The 20698-nt window shown below is 44.3% G+C and overlaps 1 protein-coding gene across 3 annotated transcripts in view; it reads right to left on the reverse strand.

Annotated features, from left to right (window-relative positions):
* IKBKB (inhibitor of nuclear factor kappa B kinase subunit beta) overlaps positions 1-17151 on the reverse strand; it is a 92645-nt gene extending 75494 nt beyond the window's left edge. For 2 of the 3 annotated variants that reach the window (XM_078603562.1, XM_078603559.1), the window contains exons 1-2: positions 16664-17151; positions 1545-1671 (exon numbers count right to left, since the gene is read on the reverse strand). In XM_078603562.1, the coding sequence (XP_078459688.1) occupies positions 1545-1634 (90 nt within the window). In that variant the 5' untranslated portion in view covers positions 1635-1671; positions 16664-17151. The remainder of the gene's footprint in view (positions 1-1544; positions 1672-16663) is intronic. The other variant, XM_078603560.1, reaches the window with a different exon arrangement.
* Between the last annotated feature and the right edge of the window lie 3547 nt (positions 17152-20698).

A 20698-nucleotide genomic window follows, 5' to 3' on the forward strand; every position in this document is an offset into this window, starting at 1 on the left:
TTGTGCAATTACCAGCGACCAAGGCAGAAACAAATCAGATTGCCACCTTGCGGAACCTAGTTTAATATCGGGCAGATATTCAGAATAGAAGCCGACATCTCAGTGTTGTCATATGATAGCTGGAAGCAGCATAAATAACTACCTGATGCCTTCTCATGAACAACTACAGCACAAATAGACCCACATGCTATTTTGAGTGGTGCTAGAATATGCCGATGTAAATCATATGTTGGTTCATTCAAGTTGTGTCACTTAGCAATCCCAGGAACATCTTTATTAATTTCAAGTTCACCCTTAGGGTCTGTCGATCATTCTCACGATGCCCTTCATGGTGAGAGGCGGGGGATATTCAAGGAAGGTGCTGAGCAGAAAGAAGCACGCACGATAATGCTAATCCTGATTTTTTTTTGGGGTACTTTTGTGAGAAATGAAACCTGGGTTGTTTGCATTTGGCAACTGACAGTGACGGAACAGTTTATGCGAATGCTGTCGCAACAGGTCACAAGTTTGGCACAACGGTCCTTCGCTGACTCTGAGTGATGAAAGAATGAATGTGATGGAGTAACCCGGGTTTTGGGCACGCAGGAGGAAGCTGGCAGCACTAAAAAGGGATCTAGAATTCCAAGCACCAATTACGACCAGAGCAAAGGAGAAGGCAGATTTGGACCTTGACAGAGCTGACTGATCCGATGAGCTAAAAAACAGTGTAACTGGTGTTGGCCAAAATTTTAAATGCTGAAACATTTACTTGCAAATACTCAATTGGGATCACACACAGTAGCAACATCACCCGTTACTGCGAAAACTTGGCAAGGCCCTCCAGAAAATAAAACGGTTTTCAAAATTCAGCGAGGACTTCCATGGCAAACAAGCGCAGTAATCAAAAAATTATGCGAGCCTTCCAGATTCGGTGATGAATTTGACATGAAATACCCAATGCTTGATCCAACCATGCCACTTCAATTATCGAAATAAATGTGCAGACCCATATGCAAAAAAGGGACTAACGTTAGAAGTAAAGTCAAGACAAAAGCAGTATACATATTAATTGCAACCTTACAAACACCGAAATGCTACATATATAAAAAAAAAATGTAATACGATAATAAACGCAAAAAATTTTTTTTTAGGAAAATTGATCATTGGCATTACAATACAATGGGCCTCGTCTTCAAAGCACGTGAACAAAGGTCAGGGAGCTAGAGCGCAAAAGAGTTGGAGACTGTCCATGAGGCTTGATATCAATTACATTTTAAAATGGTTTCGAGAATATTTTTATTGGAATATGGTTAGTGCTAATGAGTAACAGACAACTCTTCAATATTCAAAAACGTATCATCACTAAACTCATTTTGTATTAAAATGCAAATGAAAAAATGTCGCCGGCACATTGCATTGTGGGTAGACCGTGTTGTAATGAAGTCAATGAACTCATCATGACCATAATTAACTTGTGCATTTCTTTGGCTTTCAATAATCATCCTCGTATTGGCAGCGGGTGGAAGGGGGAGGTGTGTGCGGGTGGGAGACGGGAGAGGCGGTACCTTGTTCTGCCACATGCACACATGGCCAAAGCCCCCGGCACCCAGCCGCTCCTTCCGCTCCCATGGCCCAGACTCCGCAGCCTGGTTCATCGTCCTCGCTCGGCCACTCCACCCTACGCACACCACGCTTGATCAACACCACGCGGACGATGAGACGGAATCAGTGGAGGGGGGCGGCACAGGAAATGGAGGCTCCGTGATAAGCTGGAGAAACATTTGCTTTAGACGTCTGGTGATCGTGGCTGAAATGGTGTTGATTCGTCGATGGTGGTTTTGAGTTCAATGATGAGCATTGTTTTCAATGAAAATGGTTTGTCACAAAAAGTTCACAAGACATTCTAAAAATCGAAACATCTTCTTGCTTAAATCAGCAATGGGGTAACATTGTCTCTGTTGGAAACACTGCACCAGTCGTGAAAAATCCATATTCTGAACGCCAGCCTCAGAAAAGCCACCTCCAAAGGATTGTCCGTGTTAAATATTCAATTACTGATATAAAGTGAATCGAAAATTAAGTATGTAGTATGCATGTAAAGTCACATTAAATACAAAACAATGAATATTCTTGCTTAAAATAAATGCCAGAAATTAAACAAAATTTCATAAATGTATACAATTGCTTTGGGAACCGCTCATCTTTAGTTATACATTCAAGCCCTTAACCATCACCACAAGTTAACCTCGCTCTAGGTAATTTACTTTTACACAGCCGCATCGTAAGTGCAGGTAATATAACGCATCATTTATCAGTAAAGAGAGGTGATGTCATCGAGGCACTTGTTGTGCTGGCCTCCTTCCTGCAAGGCCAGATTCGCAGGTCGCAAGACAGACCGCTTAAACAGATTCTTTGTTCGGCCCGGTTGACGATTCGGAAGAAAAAAATACTGCCAGCAACACCTTCCAAGGACAGAACAGTACGCAAGGTGGTGGTGTAGCTGGCACCACAGCCCTTTCACCTCCCTAGTGACAATGGTTGACAAAACTGTAGCAGCTACTCATACGAGATAGATTCATCCGAAGCCTTAGGTCAGGTTTAAATAACAATTGCCACTAATGTTCTAAACTACAAGAAAATCTATGTTTATTTCACCAGATAAGGTCCAACGAGCTATATAGCTCTTGTTCAGAAGCAACCAGGCCACAAATGATAGCTTAACCAAGTGGATTATCTTTTGGAAATGTATTGAGCCAAATACTGTAAAGGCGTTTCTAAACGTGAAGGGAAAAACGGGAATATCCGGAGAAAAATCCGCGAGATCACAGGAAGAACATACAAACTCCAAATATACAGGATCGAACCCACAACCTCCTGTATACCAGGCGAGGTAGTTAACATCTCGCCACCACGGCACCCTGTTGTGCTCTCTCTTTTCCCTCTGTCAGTCATTCACGGCGCCTGATGACGTGGCTGGACCAATTTCTCCCACTGATTTCTCTAGTCACGGCGATCGCTTCCTATGCAGCAACATATCAGGTTTGTCAAGTCCTCCTTTTGACGCCGTCCGATCACGGCAGTGCAAGGCCGCCAATGGCCATTTGTTGGCCTCCATTCTTTTTACGTGTCCAAAAAAAATTACGTCTGCTGCTTATTTTTCTTTTCTGCACCAAAGTTGTTTTCTTGGCTTAGCGTTTGCCTTCTGGTGTTGTGCATTTACTGGGAATGAACCCAGGTCACCGACATATAAGTGCTTTGTGATCATTGCTAAGCAACCTGCCTCCCAGAAATAATGCAGATGTGTAATTACAATGTTGCGTATGGCAATGTGTTCAGGAGCTATCTGTCAATGTCGAGGTCTCCTAGCCATGAGAGGGCTCCATGAGAGAGTTAGTGTAGTTTTGCTAATCCTCCATTGAAGGAGCGCAGACTAAGTGGTTTACTGCATGGTCCATTGTTTGGGTTGCATGGCCACAGTCGCACTGTGGTGGCTTATCTTTAATGTTTTCAGTTATGAAGTTGTGGCACATTGGCCTATTGATGTTCTAATGCAGTTGATGGTTACGCCAGTAGGAAAGGCAAAGCCGGGAGGTTGCGATATTTGGGTCTCGAATAAGGTTCTTATTTTGGACTTCTGCCGTGTTTCACTGTCTACCAGTGTTCTTCCTGACCTGGGCGAGATTCAAGGATGGTGACAGCACAATCCCAGAAGGGTGATATAGCCTTGAGTCAGTGGTGAGGTACATTGTTGAGGTCTTGGTTGATGGGTAAGTTGTCATTGGCAAGAAAATGTGTAAACTCATTTGCACTTTGCATGTCTCTGCAGATGTTTGGTGGCAGAACAGGGATCCAGGTGATAGGTGTTGGTTTTCATCTTCCGGTTGTGATGCACATCGTTTTATTTAATTGTGCGTCTATCAGTTTTGTGAACGAGCTCCCGGACCAAGCTGGAGTGCAGTGACTCTGCCACCAAGTCGATCAGTGAGAGGGCGGCAGTTCGTAGGACATCAGCCGAGGGGTTCCAGGCCATCCCTGCAAGTTTCCGTAGCAGGGCGATTCTTGATTTAGTCTCTTTTTACAGATCTGTTTCATATGAGGCTTAAAATTCAGGCTTCTGTCTATGATAACTGCTGGAATTGTTATGTAAATGCAACAAACTATCGTGTGTGTGTGTGTGTACACAAGTTGGCACAGTGAGGCACACAGCTGGTATCCCTGGCAGTCATCTCAAGTCAGTTAACTCAAAACCCGTCCCTTGACCTGCCAGCGAGACTGACAATGTTTTTGTGATCGCCTTTGTCTTGTCAAATTATTGACCTGTTATGTGCCTGCTATTAGTGATTGTAGGTAATAACGACATCACTGGCAGCTGTAACTCGCCAACTAGTCTGTAGCAGCTCATTGGATCATGCGACTGAGACTGACAGAGCGAACAAGCAGAACAAATGAGGCACAACAATAATCTGTTCTTGAATTGTGATGATCAAATGACAAATCATTGAAACACAGGGAGGAGAGAGGGATGGAGAGAGAGTTGAATGGTTAAATGCCAATCAATTCATACTTAAAATGGAAACCAGACTCTGAAGTGGCATTTACGCAATAACGAAAAGGCTTGGTGGCTGAGCAGCAATGATGATGCTCCTACAATTGAAATGTGAACTATGGGGGCAAGGCGCTTGCGGTGCAAAGGCATGACAAGGGGAACACCGTATTTGTTTCGATTTGTTTATCATTTTCTATAAGTTAACATCTCGCCACCGAGATGTTAACTACTTCACGATACAGAAGCAATACAACGGCAGTAAAATGTCAGGGGGGAGGGGGGGGGAAACCCCTCCGCACAGTTAGGAAGGTTTTTTCCCATTCAGCACCCAACGCGTGACCAGCCGGATGCCATCGGCGCGCAGTCACCACGGTATCATTCGAGTCATCTGGAAACTCTCGTGGGACCGTCAAAATTATTTTATACGAACGGTTCCCATGCCTTATCCAGATCTATTTTGGCCTGAATGTGTCGCGTAAACAAAACTCATAAACAAGTCGTCTTTATATATTTTACCATCCTCTGTTATTTTTTTAAAACGTCAAGTGAAGTTAATTTTTCGATTTAAAGCTTTCGTGACTGCAGGGATTCATCTTCTTGGTTCTTTCGGTAAAGTCACGTAGAAGGGAAGTAATAAAATAATAAAAATAAAACATAATAAAATGAAATAATTCTCACGACGTTTCGGCTACAACGCAAGCAGCCGTCTTTTATTATTTTATTACTTCCCTTCTACGTGACTTTACCGAAAGAACCAAGAAGATGAAGTTAATTTTGTTTAACCAGGCAGGAACTCAAGAGACCGGGATAAATCTCATTTTGCAAGAGTGACCTGGGTATGTGTTCCAACGCCCATCGGATTTGGAGGCCAGACTTCCCTATTTTCGTCGTTTAAATCGCTTTGTTAATTAGTGCGCGATCCCTTGCTGTCACTAACGGTCACCTTTCTAAGAACAGGAAATCCTCATATGGGGTCCTTCTCATTCCGTAGGGCGGTGCAGGGGAAAATCTGAACCCCCTTGTGCACACTGGATTGTGGAATGTATATGTACTCAGGTTAACTTCACTGTTGTGTCGTTGATGTTGTTGAAAATTCAAATAAAATAAAAGGAAATCCTCACTGGGTCTCAAGACTTTTTCAAGACGGTCCTGCAATGTGATGTTTGGTCAAATCCATAACAGTGAGAGAGTCTATGCCATACCCACAAAGAGGCCAGAAAACCATTCTGCTGCTGTCTCCTGCCATCTCAGCCCAGCAGGTTGAGAGTGTCAAACACATTTGGAAAATATTCACCTGACCTATGCACCTGACCTCCAAAGGCACTGGAGTACAGGCATTTGCCACTGACACTTATACAACGGACATAATGCACAGTAGAAGCTCAATTTCTGGTATATTTTACAATCTGAATCCAGGCCAAGCCAACCTCACAGTTCTCATTTGCAGAGACCTGGATCAGGAGAACTAAACAAAATGAGCTATTTATATACGGTATTTATCTGCGTGTAAGTTTGATGACAATTATTGGGCTGATGTTCGTGTCCATAAATAAAACCCAAGAGAATAAATAAACGCCATCACCCGTGAAAGCCCAAGCGGTCACCACAGCCAATGCCGCTACACCTCACCATCGCTTCCTTCTGCCAGATCCCTGCAGCCGGTGCACATTGCAATGCCAACTCCACGGTGTGTTCATTCTTACACCCCTCCACCCCCCATCTCAGACTCAATACTTCATTTCAGCTGGTGAGGCCCACTGAGCTAAGCAGCTCTTCTGCAAAGGACAACCACAGACCAGAGGACCATCGGCAGCAGTGGGACGGTTACGGGACAGGGAGGGAATACGCAAACTAACGACAGCATCTTGTTTGGGTCTTCCTCTTGGGCCTGAGTGCCACTACAATGAGGCCGGTTGTAATTACGGACGAAACATCACAGTACTCAAATTGTAAATGTTGCTGTGGGTTTACTCTCCAACACACAACTGGTGTGCTGGTGGTGGCGGGTTTCACGACACATTTATAAATGTATGCGATCCAAACCAAGACAACCTCTATTATGTGTTTAGTTTGTTGTCCTTCCCCCGCACCGCTGATTAGCATGGTTGGCTATGTACGGTGCGAAATAAGTTCAACATACAAACAATCTCAGAAACCGGTCCTCCTCGATCCTACATGCATGCCCCACCAATTTCAACCCTGTCCTTCCGATCCCCATGCTTTGTCACGTTTTTGTTCCAACTTTCCGAGTAACTTATCCTAACTTCCTTCTACACAATTCCAAGCACCCTCCGCCCGCATCCATACTTAAAAGGCAAGAGAGCAACACTGCTGTGTTCATGTCCAGCCCTGACCATAACGTAACACGTCACCTCCCGTCACAGCACCTGTCATAACGCCCACTCACTGCTGACGTGCCTGCTCTTTGAAAACAGTTTACACAGTCAATGTCGGAGTGATTATCATTATTTTAGCCAAAGGACAGACAACTGCACAGACAGTTGTATTTACAATTAGTAAGGAGACATTTTAACCGAGCAAAAAGGCTCGAGCCGGGTGGCCAACCTGTAACAGACCCAGAGCCAAAAGGTACCCCGTGAGTTCTGCAAAGAGCCAAGTGTATATGTACATATGTGTGTGTGTGTGTATATATGTGTGTATATGTGTGTATATATATACATATGTATGTATATGTACGTATATATTGACAGTTTTCGGCACGGCATGGGAGACATTCATTATTCTTTGCTACCGTGATAGAACGTTCTACGTTATGCCCCTTCGAAAGAGTCACATGTGGTGTGTTAAAGAGCTGCATGTGGTGTGTTAATAAGACACATGTGGTGTGTCAAAGAGACACATGTGGTGTGTTAAAGAGACGCAAGTGGTGTGTTAAAGAGACGCATGTGGTGTGTTAAAGACACGCATGTGGTGTGTTAAAGAGACGCGTGTGGTGTGTTAAAGACACGCATGTGGTGTGTTAAAGAGACGCGTGTGGTGTGTTAAAGAGACGCGTGTGGTGTGATAAAGAGACGCATGTAGTGTGTTAAAGAGACGCATGTGGTGTGTTAAATAGACGCATGTGGTGTGTTAAAGAGTAACATGTGGTGTGTTAAAGACACGCATGTGGTGTGTTAAAGAGCCGCATGTGCTGTGTTAAAGAGTCACATGTGGTGTGTTAAAGAGTCGCATGTGGTGTGTTAAAGAGACGCACGTGGTGTGTTAAAGAGTCACATGTGGTGAGTTAAAGAGACGCGTGTGGTGTGTTAAAGAGACGCACGTGGTGTGTTAAAGAGACGCATGTGGTGAGTTAAAGATACGCACGTGGTGTGTTAAAGAGTCACATGTGGTGTGTTAAAGAGTCGCATGTGGTGTGTTAAAGAGACGCACGTGGTGTGTTAAAGAGACGCATGTGGTGAGTTAAAGAGACGCATGTGGTTTGTTAAAGAGACACATGTGGTGTGTTAAAGAGACACATGTGGTGTGTTAAAGAGACGCGTGTGGTGTGTTAAAGAGCCACATGTAGTGTGTTAAAGAGACGCATGTGGTGTGTTAAAGAGACGCATGTGGTGTGTTAAAGAGCTGCATGTGGTGTGTTAAAGAGACGCGTGTGGTGTGTTAAAGAGACATGTGGTGTGTTAAAGAGACGCGTGTGGTGTGTTACAGAGATGCATGTGGTGTGTTAAAGAGCTGCATGTGGTGTGTTAAAGAGACGCGTGTGGTGTGTTAAAGAGTCACATTGTAGTGTGTTAAAGAGACGCATGTGGTGTGTTAAAGAGACGCATGTGGTGTGTTAAAGAGCTGCATGTGGTGTGTTAAAGAGACGCGTGTGGTGTGTTAAAGAGACACATGTGGTGTGTTAAAGAGACGCATGTGGTGTGTTAAAGAGACGCATGTGGTGTGTTAAAGAGACGCATGTGGTGTGTTAAAGAGACACATGTGGTGTGTTAAAGAGACGCATGTGGTGTTTGAAAGAGACGCATGTGGTTTGTTAAAGAGATGCATGTGGTGTGTTAAAGAGACACATGTGGTGTGTTAATGAGACACATGTGGTGAGTTAAAGAGACACATGTGGTGTGTTAAAGAGACACATGTGGTGTGTTAAAGAGACGCATGTGGTGTGTTAAAGAGCTGCATGTGGTGTGTTAAAGAGACACATGTGGTGTGTTAATGAGACACATGTGGTGAGTTAAAGAGCTGCATGTGGTGTGTTAAAGAGCTGCATGTGGTGTGTTAAAGAGACGTATGTGGTGTGTTAAAGAGACACATGTGGTGTGTTAAAGAGACGCATGTGGTGTGTTAAAGAGACACATGTGGTGTGTTAAAAGAGCCGCGTGTGGTGTGTTAAAGAGACACATGTGGTGAGTTAAAGAGACGCATGTGGTGTGTTAAAGAGACGCATGTGGTGTGTTAAAGAGTCACATGTGGTGTGTTAAAGAGACACAAGTGGTGTGTTAAAGAGACGCATGTGGTGAGTTAAAGAGACGCATGTGGTGTGTTAAAGAGCTGCATGTGGTGTGTTAAAGAGCTGCATGTGGTGTGTTAAAGAGACGCATGTGGTGTGTTAAAGAGACACAAGTGGTGTGTTAAAGAGATGCATGTGCGGTGTTAAAGAGACGCATGTGGTGTGTTAAAGAGACGCATGTGGTGGTTAAAGAGACGCATGTGGTTCGTGAGACGCCAGTTGGCCACCACTGGGCTAGAGATTTCTATTCCCATAAAGTGCATCCATGTGCCCAAGAACATTACACATTTTTTCATTTCAAACTGCAACCCCTGAACCAAACATTACAAAAATTACCAGATCAGCAATACCAGGGCTCATACCTATAAAGTTTTACGACAAGATTTGCAACAAAATACTTCTACAAAAGTATGTTTAATTACCACATGAAGATGAATTAACAGCCATTTGTCACTTAACAACTCAATAAAGGCCTCATGACGTCACTCCAGCAATGGGGGATGCTTGACCATACCTCACCACATTGGCCAATGCGAGCTCATGACATCGCTAAACCTTTATAAACAGCCTGCCTCAGCAGATTTTCTCCTATTTTTAAATCCTTTATATTAAGTTCGCTTGCTTGCTTGCGTGCTTGCTTGCTTACGACCGTGCAAACCTTTCGGTCGTTTTTTAACCCACTTCCCGTGATCCAATCGAGCTGACATTTTCCACACAGACTCGTTGTGCGTGACAATTAATGTTCGTGAAATTTTTTTCCAAAATTTTACACTTTTTAGGACAAAAATATTATATTTAATTACCAATTGCTTAATGGTGCAATGCAATCATCTGACCCATAGGTGGCAGCCATCTCAAGCCAGAAGACGAGAGGACTCAAGCCGCCACGCATATAAAGGATTTATAGTGAAAAACTTTGTTTTTACTGGTTATACATATTCACCTGAAGACGATTGCTTGTGTTGCGATCGAAACGTGATTCTCTTCTTTGTTATTTTTTCTATCTACGTGGCTTTACCAAAATACCCAAAGAATATGAATATTAACATTGTTGTGTACGAGCACTACTTGCTTTTCTCGCGTAAGAACGCAAGAGCGCACAGATGTCAACTCACGTGCCTAACATAGTCGTGCGTGTGTGCGCAAAGTTAAACACCCAAGAAGTCCCATATTGGCGTACGCCTACAATGTGTCACAAGGTCCCGAATCGCCAATTTACAGCAGACCAAATACATTGATGAATTCTCCAGAGAAATCCCCTGGTGTTCTGTAGGACGTAACAGCAACATTGCAAGTGGAACAGGGACAACAATCAGCCTGGCCACCCGGCTCACGCATGACAAACATATATTCAAAATGTTTACCTTGCACAGTGCAGCGGCCTTTGATTCAAGGTGCCCGAAGTTACACAAAAAACGGCCGTGTAACGCTTACGATCGAGTTGTTTAGCAATTTACATCTTCCTTCCCAAAATATATTTCATCAGGTCTGTCATCATACAAATAAGACTCTCGACTGGAAGTTCGTCCCTTCAGTCTCAAGAGCACACTTCTGAGAAGCACTTGTGCAATGGGCACCACGGGACCTGTCATAGTGTATCTGTCAGTTTCCTTCTCAGCGAGTGACGCGACGGGTTTTTGATGGGAACCGATTCTTGGTACATTCCACCACTGCCGTCGTTTTACCGTCACGACGGATAATTCACGTGCACGAAGGTACAACGCACGCCATTTGTTCGAGCCACCTTATTTCGCGTGGTCAGCAGGTTAATGGCCAAACTTGCTGAAGCTGAGAATCCTATAAAAAAAAAATCGGCAAAACTCTGCTCTTTACTTTCCTTCCATCGCATCTATAATATGTACCCTTTGGTTCTTTCGGTAAAGTCACGTAGGTATAAAACAAATCACGACGTTTCGGGCGCAACACAAGCATCCGTCATCAGGTGGGAAAGCATGGTCTGCTGCTGAGGCAGACTGTTTTAAAAGGTTTGAAATGGGTGTAGCCCAAGCGTCATAAAGAAGTGGCCGGGCTAGTGATGTTAATATGAGAAATTAGAATGTACCTGTAGAAAAGAAGGAAAGCGGCCTCCTCGACGAGGGCACAGAAGTGGCTATGTTAATGTGAGAGATTAGCATGATGTTAATGTGAGAAATTAGAGGGCACGGAAGTGGCTATGTTAATGTGAGAGATTAGCCTGATGTTAATGTGAGAAATTAGAGGGTACGGAAGTGGCTATGTTAATGTGAGAGATTAGCATGATGTTAATGTGAGAAATTAGAGGGTACGGAAGTGGCTATGTTAATGTGAGAGATTAGCATGATGTTCATGTGAGAAATTAGAGGGCACGGAAGTGGCTATGTTAATGTGAGAGATTAGCCTGATGTTAATGTGAGAAATTAGAGGGCACGGAAGTGGCTATGTTAATGTGAGAGATTAGCATGATGTTAATGTGAGAAATTAGAGGGTACGGAAGTGGCTATGTTAATGTGAGAGATTAGCATGATGTTAATGTGAGAAATTAGAGGGCACGGAAGTGGCTATGTTAATGTGAGAGATTAGCCTGATGTTAATGTGATAAATTAGAGGGTACGGAAGTGGCTATGTTAATGTGAGAGATTAGCATGATGTTAATGTGAGAAATTAGAGGGCACAAAAGTGGCTATGTTAATGTGAGAGATTAGCATGATGTTAATGTGAGAAATTAGAGGGTACGGAAGTGGCTATGTTAATGTGAGAGATTAGCATGATGTTAATGTGAGAAATTAGAGGGCACGGAAGTGGCTATGTTAATGTGAGAGATTAGCCTGATGTTAATGTGAGAAATTAGAGGGTACGGAAGTGGCTATGTTAATGTGAGAGATTAGCATGATGTTAATGTGAGAAATTAGAGGGCACGGAAGTGGCTATGTTAATGTGAGAGATTAGCATGATGTTAATGTGAGAAATTAGAGGGCACGGAAGTGGCTATGTTAATGTGAGAGATTAGCATGATGTTAATCTGAGAAATTAGAGGGCACGGAAGTGGCTATGTTAATGTGAGAGATTAGCCTGATGTTAATGTGAGAAATTAGAGGGTACGGAAGTGGCTATGTTAATGTGAGAGATTAGCATGATGTTAATGTGAGAAATTAGCATGTAACTGTAGAAAAGGAGAGCGGCCTCGTCGACGAGGGAGTGCAACCCAACGGGTGTAATCCAAAGGGCCTGTGAGAATCTATAATCTGGTTTATTTCCCCAATATTGCTTATTACCCAAAATGCAGTACTCTATAATCCATGGAAGGTAACTATAATGCTGCAGGATAATAATATTGCAGACCTTATTTTACCATCACTGAAAACACCCAGGTCATGATTATTTCACTGTTAGAATAGCATGAATGGCTTAATACATCAAATTGTGAAACATTAATGGAGCACATTTGTTCGCACATCACATTAGCCCGTAAACAAATATAAGTGCCCCCGAATGGAACTATTGTTTTTATTGTCTGTATTTCTTTGGATGCAAGATACATGCAAAACATGAAAATTGTGCATATTTAGTTACATAACATAGCGCAAGAGGAACTACTTGCACAAGTGGGTACGTTACAATTTTAAACAAGTATAGAACAACAATGTAGGGACAGTCTGTATCGATTAGCATGGTGCGAAAGAAGTTCAACATACATAGTCTCCCCGATGATGTATGACCAGGAAAAATGAACACAAACTTGAGCTCTTTGAATTTAAGAAAGAGCCAATGCAATCACAATAATAATTTGCAAAATCTCAAGGCACCATGAGTGAAGAGGACAACGATAACAAGAACCGGGCAGCAAAATAAGAACCAGAGAGGAACAAGGCCAATTAGAATGTGTTATAAACAGATGTGTTTTTCGGCAGGAGCTAAAAATGTCCACGTTATGGAGTTCCACGACTGGGGGCGATCAGTGTCTCACCAATGATAGAGACACACAGCAAGAACACGATTCAGTTTTGTGAGTTCTGGACAAAAACATAGCACATTTGCTACATGAAATGATGCCACTTTGAGAGGTGACATCTCCTTGCACTAAACCAATGTTCTTCAACAAATTTTCAGAGGGGGGAGGGGGGCAATTTCGCTGATAAGACATCATCAGTGTGAGGGCTACCACACATTTTAAACCATTGGGGTTTCACAGCACGATAATGACGGAGGATGTTTTCACATTTGTGTCTTGTTGGGGGCCGCACGACAGGGGCCGAATTAAACGCAACAAGGGGCCACCAGTGGCTTGCGGGCCTTGCAATAAAGAACACCGTACTAAACTGATGCTTAAACTTGAATCAACCAACATTGCGTATCCAACTAGGCTAGAGCCGATTGAGATTAATTATGCGTCTTATAAAGGGGGGCCAAAATGCCAGCAATGACACCAGAAAATGTATCATACATACAGTATTCCGTTCCTATTGTGGAATTGTCAACAAACGTTCAAATGTGACGTTTGTAGATTTTTTAAGTGCTTGATTTACCTGTCCTATACATTGCACTCCTATCGTGTTTTTGTCTTGTTTAGTGTTATAACGTTCCGACCTGCTCCGACTGGACATCTGTGAAAAAAAGCCTTATAGCTCATCGGATTCCTTCAGAATAAATATTCTGATTCTGACATTGTCAAAGGCAATAAACATACACTCTCCAGCAGAAGTCACAGTGTGTGATCCTGTGAGAGATGTAAGTTCTGGGCATGACGGTGCACGCCTGCCTGCTAATTCAGTGTTTCCCAAGCAGCAGCAATGATGGATCACGTGGACGTCATCATGCGCTGCACGATGATGACCGTCAGAAGATGACAGAACGTGAAATTGATTCCTGATCATTGCTGGTTTTGCCTAAATTATCCCTCATGCAAAACACTCCTGAAAATAAAGTAATTGGCTCAACATTTCAATTCATGACCCTTTTGAAACAGTTACAGTGAAGCTTTTCTGCATATAGGATGGATGTTTATTGTTACACATTGACTGCTGGATTATGTGGTCACAGGCAAATCTAAACTTTACATTCAGCAAATTGCCTTTATGATCAGCATCCTCAAACTTGTCTGCGACACAAGACTACTCATGGTGTAAATTTGGGAAGCCAAGATGCGATAATCGTGCCTCGAGTTCTATTGGTATTTGGTAACAGTTTAGTTCCATTAAAATACATCGCTGTGAACTGACCTGATGATGAGAGCCCTCACTGCTGCATTGTTAATGGTGGGGAGAGGGGCTAAAATTTGCGGGCAGCATTACTCTGATAAGTTGAAATTAGGAATACTGGAGGAAGAGGTTGACTATTGACATTAGGAATGATTGATGAGGGAGAGACAGGACTAAAGTTTAGGGGCTAATATTAATGGTTACAGCCGGAAACAAAAACATTTTTGGTTTGTTAAACGTCATGAGCAGAAATCACAACTAAAATCAGAGGCTATAACTAATAATGTGCAGAAACAATGAGAACAGTTTGAGATTGAGGGATGCCAACCATTCTAAGGTGAATTTGGTAATGTCAAGTTGGAAAGGCAGATGACGGAGGTTCCAAAGTCTGAGTTGGGTCGGAAAAGAGGAGACACGTTCCATGCTGAAGCGAGGCAGCCGGACCACAAAGCGACCAAGCGAATCGACGTCACCTGAGAAGATGTAAGCACACGCAAAGGCACGCGGTTTCTAAACGCAACAACCTTGACTGCGGTGGTAAACATTGATGAGTGTCTGTAGTGATTCGGAGTCAATCACCAGACAGATTAATCTTAATAAAACGAGATGTGAACAGTGAGCCTCAACAGGATAACAATGTATTTTGCTGCACTGCCCTCGTGTGCCCACAGTGCAGCCCTATAACAACATACCTTCAACACATGATGGTCAACCCCACACAAGCATCATCTCCAAGCTCCAATTAAAGCACAGTACCCACAAATTACTCAATTGGGATGACACATTGCAACATCGCCACTCACTGCAAAAATCGCAATGGAGTTTAGACGTTTTCTAGCCAGAGATAACGTGTCCATCAACCAAGACCTCAACCACGTTCCTCGCAGCTGACTCAAGCAGCCATCCCCCTTACTGGGGTCGCCCTGCCACTATCCTAGAATCTCACCCAGAGCCAGGAGAACACGGCCAAACAAAGTGGCACAACGCAGACGTCCAGAATAACCCCTCTAATTCGAGACCATTCAAGAACATCAACAGGCCCATTCACACGTCTCCTTCTGAAATGAAAATACAAACCACAGGAGTGCGATTGTGGCCATGCAACTCATCATATGGACCGTAAAGCTAGAGACATATAGAGATTCGGAGACGCATAGAGACTGACGAAATCGGGTGGCTTTGGCGCCATGTGGTCACAAGCCACCACCACCACCACCACCAAAGACAAAAATCCCTCCGATGGCCTTGATAGCCTGCCGGGGCAAGTGCTGTTAGTGAGTAGCACCTACGAAGGGTCGGCACGGCACACGAGAGGTGTGTGGGGTGGCAAGGACCACAAGCACGGACGCATTTCTCTCCCAAGTGGCGAGGTTTACACAGAGCACTCAGGCACCCATTTGAGGCCGAGTCGACCTAGGGGGAGGCACAAAATTCGTTCAGATCATCATAAGCGATAGTTGAGCGTACACCTGTCAAGCCCTCATCAGTGCCCTACCTCATTGCAGACCAATTCGGATCGTATTGGTCACACCGTGCCCTTATAAATCTCAACGTTAATCCTACAAAGTCCCATCAGAAGAGAGAAACGCAAATAAATAAACAAAGTATTGTGCAAGTATTGAAGCGGCTGTACGCCGTATGGACCTGAAAACTCAATTTGCCTGTACAAGACTACGGCTAAACCGTACGGGTTGACAGGTATGGTATGGTTGTGGTGTATAGTGTAGTGTATAGTAGTATATAGCATCCTTGTCAACCCCTTATCAGCGCCCCACCTTCTTACACATTCAGACCGTACTGGTCACCCCGTGCCCCTTATAAATCTCAACGTTTATCCTACAAAACCCCATCACAGGGGAGAAACACAAATAGACAAAAATCTACATTTTTGCCCGTTTTGAAGCGGCTGTACGCCATATGGACCTGAATACTCAATTTCCCTGTACAAGACTACAGGTGAACCGCATGGCTTGACAACTTTGGGTTCGCAGCGCAGCGCGCTAACCACTGCGCCACCGCTCCCCACGACATCCACCACCACCACCACGGGACCGACGCCACGTGAATGACGAACCCCGAGATGCGCGCGGGAACTTCTCCTTCTTGTTGCCCCGTAGGGGACCGAGACCACCCACACGTCCAGAACCCCACCGCGGCCCTCGCGATCCGCGGCCCTCCTCTCGACGAGACCCAAACAGAACACGAGCGGCGCGATTCAAAGGGCGACAGTGGCGACAGTAAAATGGCAAACGGCGTGGCCGCTAGCAGTGTGCCGTTGTTTCGCCTCTCGCGTTAGAGACGTGTTTAAACTCTTCACTCGCACGGAGGCAGTAATGACATTCTGCAGGAACTGTGCGGACGCTGTTCCGGTCATTCTTTCAGCCCGCGCCGCGTCCATCCGCCTTTTCATTCTGTCCTCATGACACTGCGGCAGTGTTGTGGCGACATGGGGTACAGATGTGGTGACAGGGCATTATTGTGATGATGGACAAGCCGTACCTTGTACTCTAGTAGCAGTGCCTTAGGTCGCTAATCCGCACTCCGCAAGCCGGCCCAGCCAAAGACCACCAAGCCAAGTCACGTGGCGTTCCGGGAAATATCGACCCGAGATTGGGGAGAGCTGGGAGAGAGATACTGGGTAGAGGGACACTGGGGAGAGAGACACTGGGGAGGGGGATTGGGGAGAGGGGCACTGGGGAGTGATGGGAGAGGGGCACTGGGGAGGTGGATTGGGGAGTTCTGGGAGAGAGACACTGGGGAGTGATGGGAGAGAGATACTGGGGAAGGGGGATTGGGGAGAGGTGGGGGAGACACTGGAGAGAGACACTGGGGAGACACTGGGGAGAGGGATTGGGGAGACACTGGAGAGAGACACTGGGGAGAGGAGAGCTGGGAGAGAGACACTGGGGAGTGCTGGGAGAGAGCGACACTGGGGGGTGTCGTGCACGGCCAATGCAGAGGGGGGGGGGGTCCCGCGCACGCGGAAGTGGGAGCCGCCGCCAAGAGGCTCGCGGTAGCCACCGCGGGGGGGCGCTCGCCCCGCGCGCCCATTGGCCAGAGCGCGCGCGCCGCCCCAACCCGATTGGTGCGCTCGCCGCTCGGCCAATGGGAAGCGTCGCTCCGCTCCCCCCTCCCCTCACCCCACCCTCCCGCGTGTGGACCAATGGGAAGCACCGCTTCGTTCCTCCATTCCTCCCCACCCCCCGCCTATGCATGCTAAGGAATTGAACTTCCGCTTTGAGGGCGCGTGGGGTTTCGTTTTCGCAGCGCGCATGCGCGTGCGGGCGTATGACGTCACGCGCACGCACGCGCTTCGGATTAATCTCGTGATTGTGCGTGCAACGGTGATGTAGCACAACGGGGAAGATGTGGCCGCTACTTCATACCTGTCAACCCACACGGCTTAACCCCGTATTCTTGTACAGAGAAATTTAGTTTTCAGGTCCATACGGCGTTCAGCCGTTTCAATACGGGCAAAACAATTGTTGTCTACTTTTTTTATTTAAAGCTTTCGTGACTGCAGGAATTCATATTCTTGGTTCTTTCGGTAAAGTCACGTAGAAGGGAAATAATACAAATATAAACCAATAAAAATTCTCACGACGTTTTCACACCTGATGATGATTGCTTGTGTTGCAGTCGAAACGTCGTGATAAATCTTCTTGGTTCTTTTGGTAAAGTCACGTAGAAGGGAAGTAATAAAATAATAAAAATAAAACATAATAAAACAATTCTCACGACGTTTCGGCCACAACGCAAGCAGCCGTCCTCAGGCGAAGAATGAGACATTATCAAGCTAGGAGCATATATAGGTGTAGCGAGGAGGAGCGCCTTAACAAAAGAATGTGCATATGAAGAGGAATTTAGCATACCAATGGGCAATGCGTAGGAGGTGGGCGGAGGGGTTTCAAAGTCCCATTATGCCCATGCATTATGCAGGATCAACAGCACCACGGGGGGGCGCAAGGAACAGCGTTAATAAAGGAAAGGAATGTTAATGATATGTAGCTGCATTTACCAAACAACCACGTAGAAAACCAAAGTAAAAACTACATAAAAAACTAAAATATAAACTGATACTTACTATACTCTACAATAAGCTGAGTTACTAACAACAAATAATAAATTACAATTCTACGTCGTAAGAAGTATATAATATACTTCCAACTAAACTTTATTCTCTTAGCATATACAGTACTATATACTGCCATAGATAAACCCAACATTAAATTATATACTGTATTGCTGTAAACCACCCTATACTTTATACATTTTAATATAACACTATGTATTATTCAACTCACCCTAATGTGTATCGAAATGGTTTATTACGTCCTTCCAATGATTGCTAAGCCTGAATCCATCTTCTCGGTTAAAATTGTCTCTGTGTTTGTATATGTGGATCGCCTCATGAACGAATCTCTCATGATAGCCAGATGGCTTGCAGAGAACCTCCGTCTTGGAGAAGTCAATGTCATGTGAGCCCACTGAGTTGTAACAGTGGTCTGCCACGGCTGATGAGAGATTCGTTCATGAGGCGATCCACATATACAAACACAGAGACAATTTTAACCGAGAAGATGGATTCAGGCCTAGCAATCATTGGAAGGACGTAATAAACCATTTCGATACACATTAGGGTGAGTTGAATAATACATAGTGTTATATTAAAATGTATAAAGTATAGGGTGGTTTACAGCAATACAGTATATAATTTAATGTTGGGTTTATCTATGGCAGTATATAGTACTGTATATGCTAAGAGAATAAAGTTTAGATGGAAGTATATTATATACTTCTTACGACGTAGAATTGTAATTTATTATTTGTTGTTAGTAACTCAGCTTATTGTAGAGTATAGTAAGTATCAGTTTATATTTTAGTTTTTTATGTAGTTTTTACTTTGGTTTTCTACGTGGTTGTTTGGTAAATGCAGCTACATATCATTAACATTCCTTTCCTTTATTAACGCTGTTCCTTGCGCCCCCCCGTGGTGCTGTTGATCCTGCATAATGCATGGGCATAATGGGACTTTGAAACCCCTCCGCCCACCTCCTACGCATTGCCCATTGGTATGCTAAATTCCTCTTCATATGCACATTCTTTTGTTAAGGCGCTCCTCCTCGCTACACCTATATATGCTCCTAGCTTGATAATGTCTCATTCTTCGCCTGAGGACGGCTGCTTGCGTTGTGGCCGAAACGTCGTGAGAATTGTTTTATTATGTTTTATTTTTATTATTTTATTACTTCCCTTCTACGTGACTTTACCGAAAGAACCAAGAAGATGAATCCCTGCAGTCACGAAAGCTTTAAATCGAAAAATGTCGTGATAAATAATTTTGTTTTATATTTTTATTATTTTATTATTTCCCTTCTACGTGACTTTACCGAAAGAACCAAGAATATGTTGTCTATTTGTTTGTGTGATGGACTGTAGGAAGAATGTTGATATGTATAAGGGCGCGGGTGACCAATAAGGTCTGTAATAATGTAGGCACTGATAAGGGGTTGATAGATATGCTACTTGAGCATATTGACACAAGACAGAGGAAAGTAGAAACACATGACGAAATGTGCAGTCGACACCTACGGTCTATCTGCCCATTGATAGGGATAATGTTGACAGCCCCTACGGCCCTCCACTCGGATGCATGCACTGTGGTGTGAACCTCTAGTGGGGGAGGGGGGGGCTCTGGTGAAATCGGTCAGAGTTGGTCAGCAGGTTCAACAAAATTAATTTGAAACAGTTCTGGATCCTGCTGATTGAATTCACGAGCGTCAATAAACTCAAACAACCAAGTCAACAAAGTCTCTTTCATAACGTATATGGAATGTAATTGATTTAATTAGTTTTTGGCGAGGGACACCTGAGTCAACTCGTGACAACGCCACAATTCAGTTTTCATTAGACCTAAACAGACAGGCCTATAAAGAGATCTGCAAGTTGTTGTGCACCAGCAGTAGACAGAGACTGTTAAAGCAAGTGCAGTACGGTAATTTCAAAGCATATGAATGTATCCCACATTGAACATTTTTCTGTAAGATGTGGAACGATCCCTTTCCAAATGCTGTATTAAATCACACATTGAGAAGTCGTACAAAATCAGTGAGGTATCTATAATTGAAACACCCTTTACATTGAAATTGGGAGGGGAAAGTCACAAATACAGCACACCTGCATTCATGCTTCCCAATTAGTGCCTCGACTTGCACACTCAAATCACTTTGTAAATGGAACTCAAGGAGTGCCCCAGTGGACATGCAACGTTTATGTTAATTGGTTGGCTATGTTAGGATCTGAACTTGTATGTATAGATGTTGAACTTCTTTCACACCGTACGTCGATATACGGCGCTAATCTGAGGTGCATTCATATGTTTACATGAATTCGCAGGGCCCCTTGTTCGTTTGTTCACGCACAGCGCGCGCCACCACTCCACAGCAAAAGCCATGCGATGACCACGTGGACGGTGTTTTGTGTGCCCCACCAAACATGGAGCTGGGTGTGTGTGTGACTGTGGGGCTGGGTGGT

Source organism: Lampetra planeri, chromosome 20, assembly GCF_965212315.1.
Source record: "Lampetra planeri chromosome 20, kcLamPlan1.2.h2, whole genome shotgun sequence".
In the NCBI taxonomy this organism is placed as follows: Eukaryota; Metazoa; Chordata; class Hyperoartia; order Petromyzontiformes; family Petromyzontidae; genus Lampetra; species Lampetra planeri.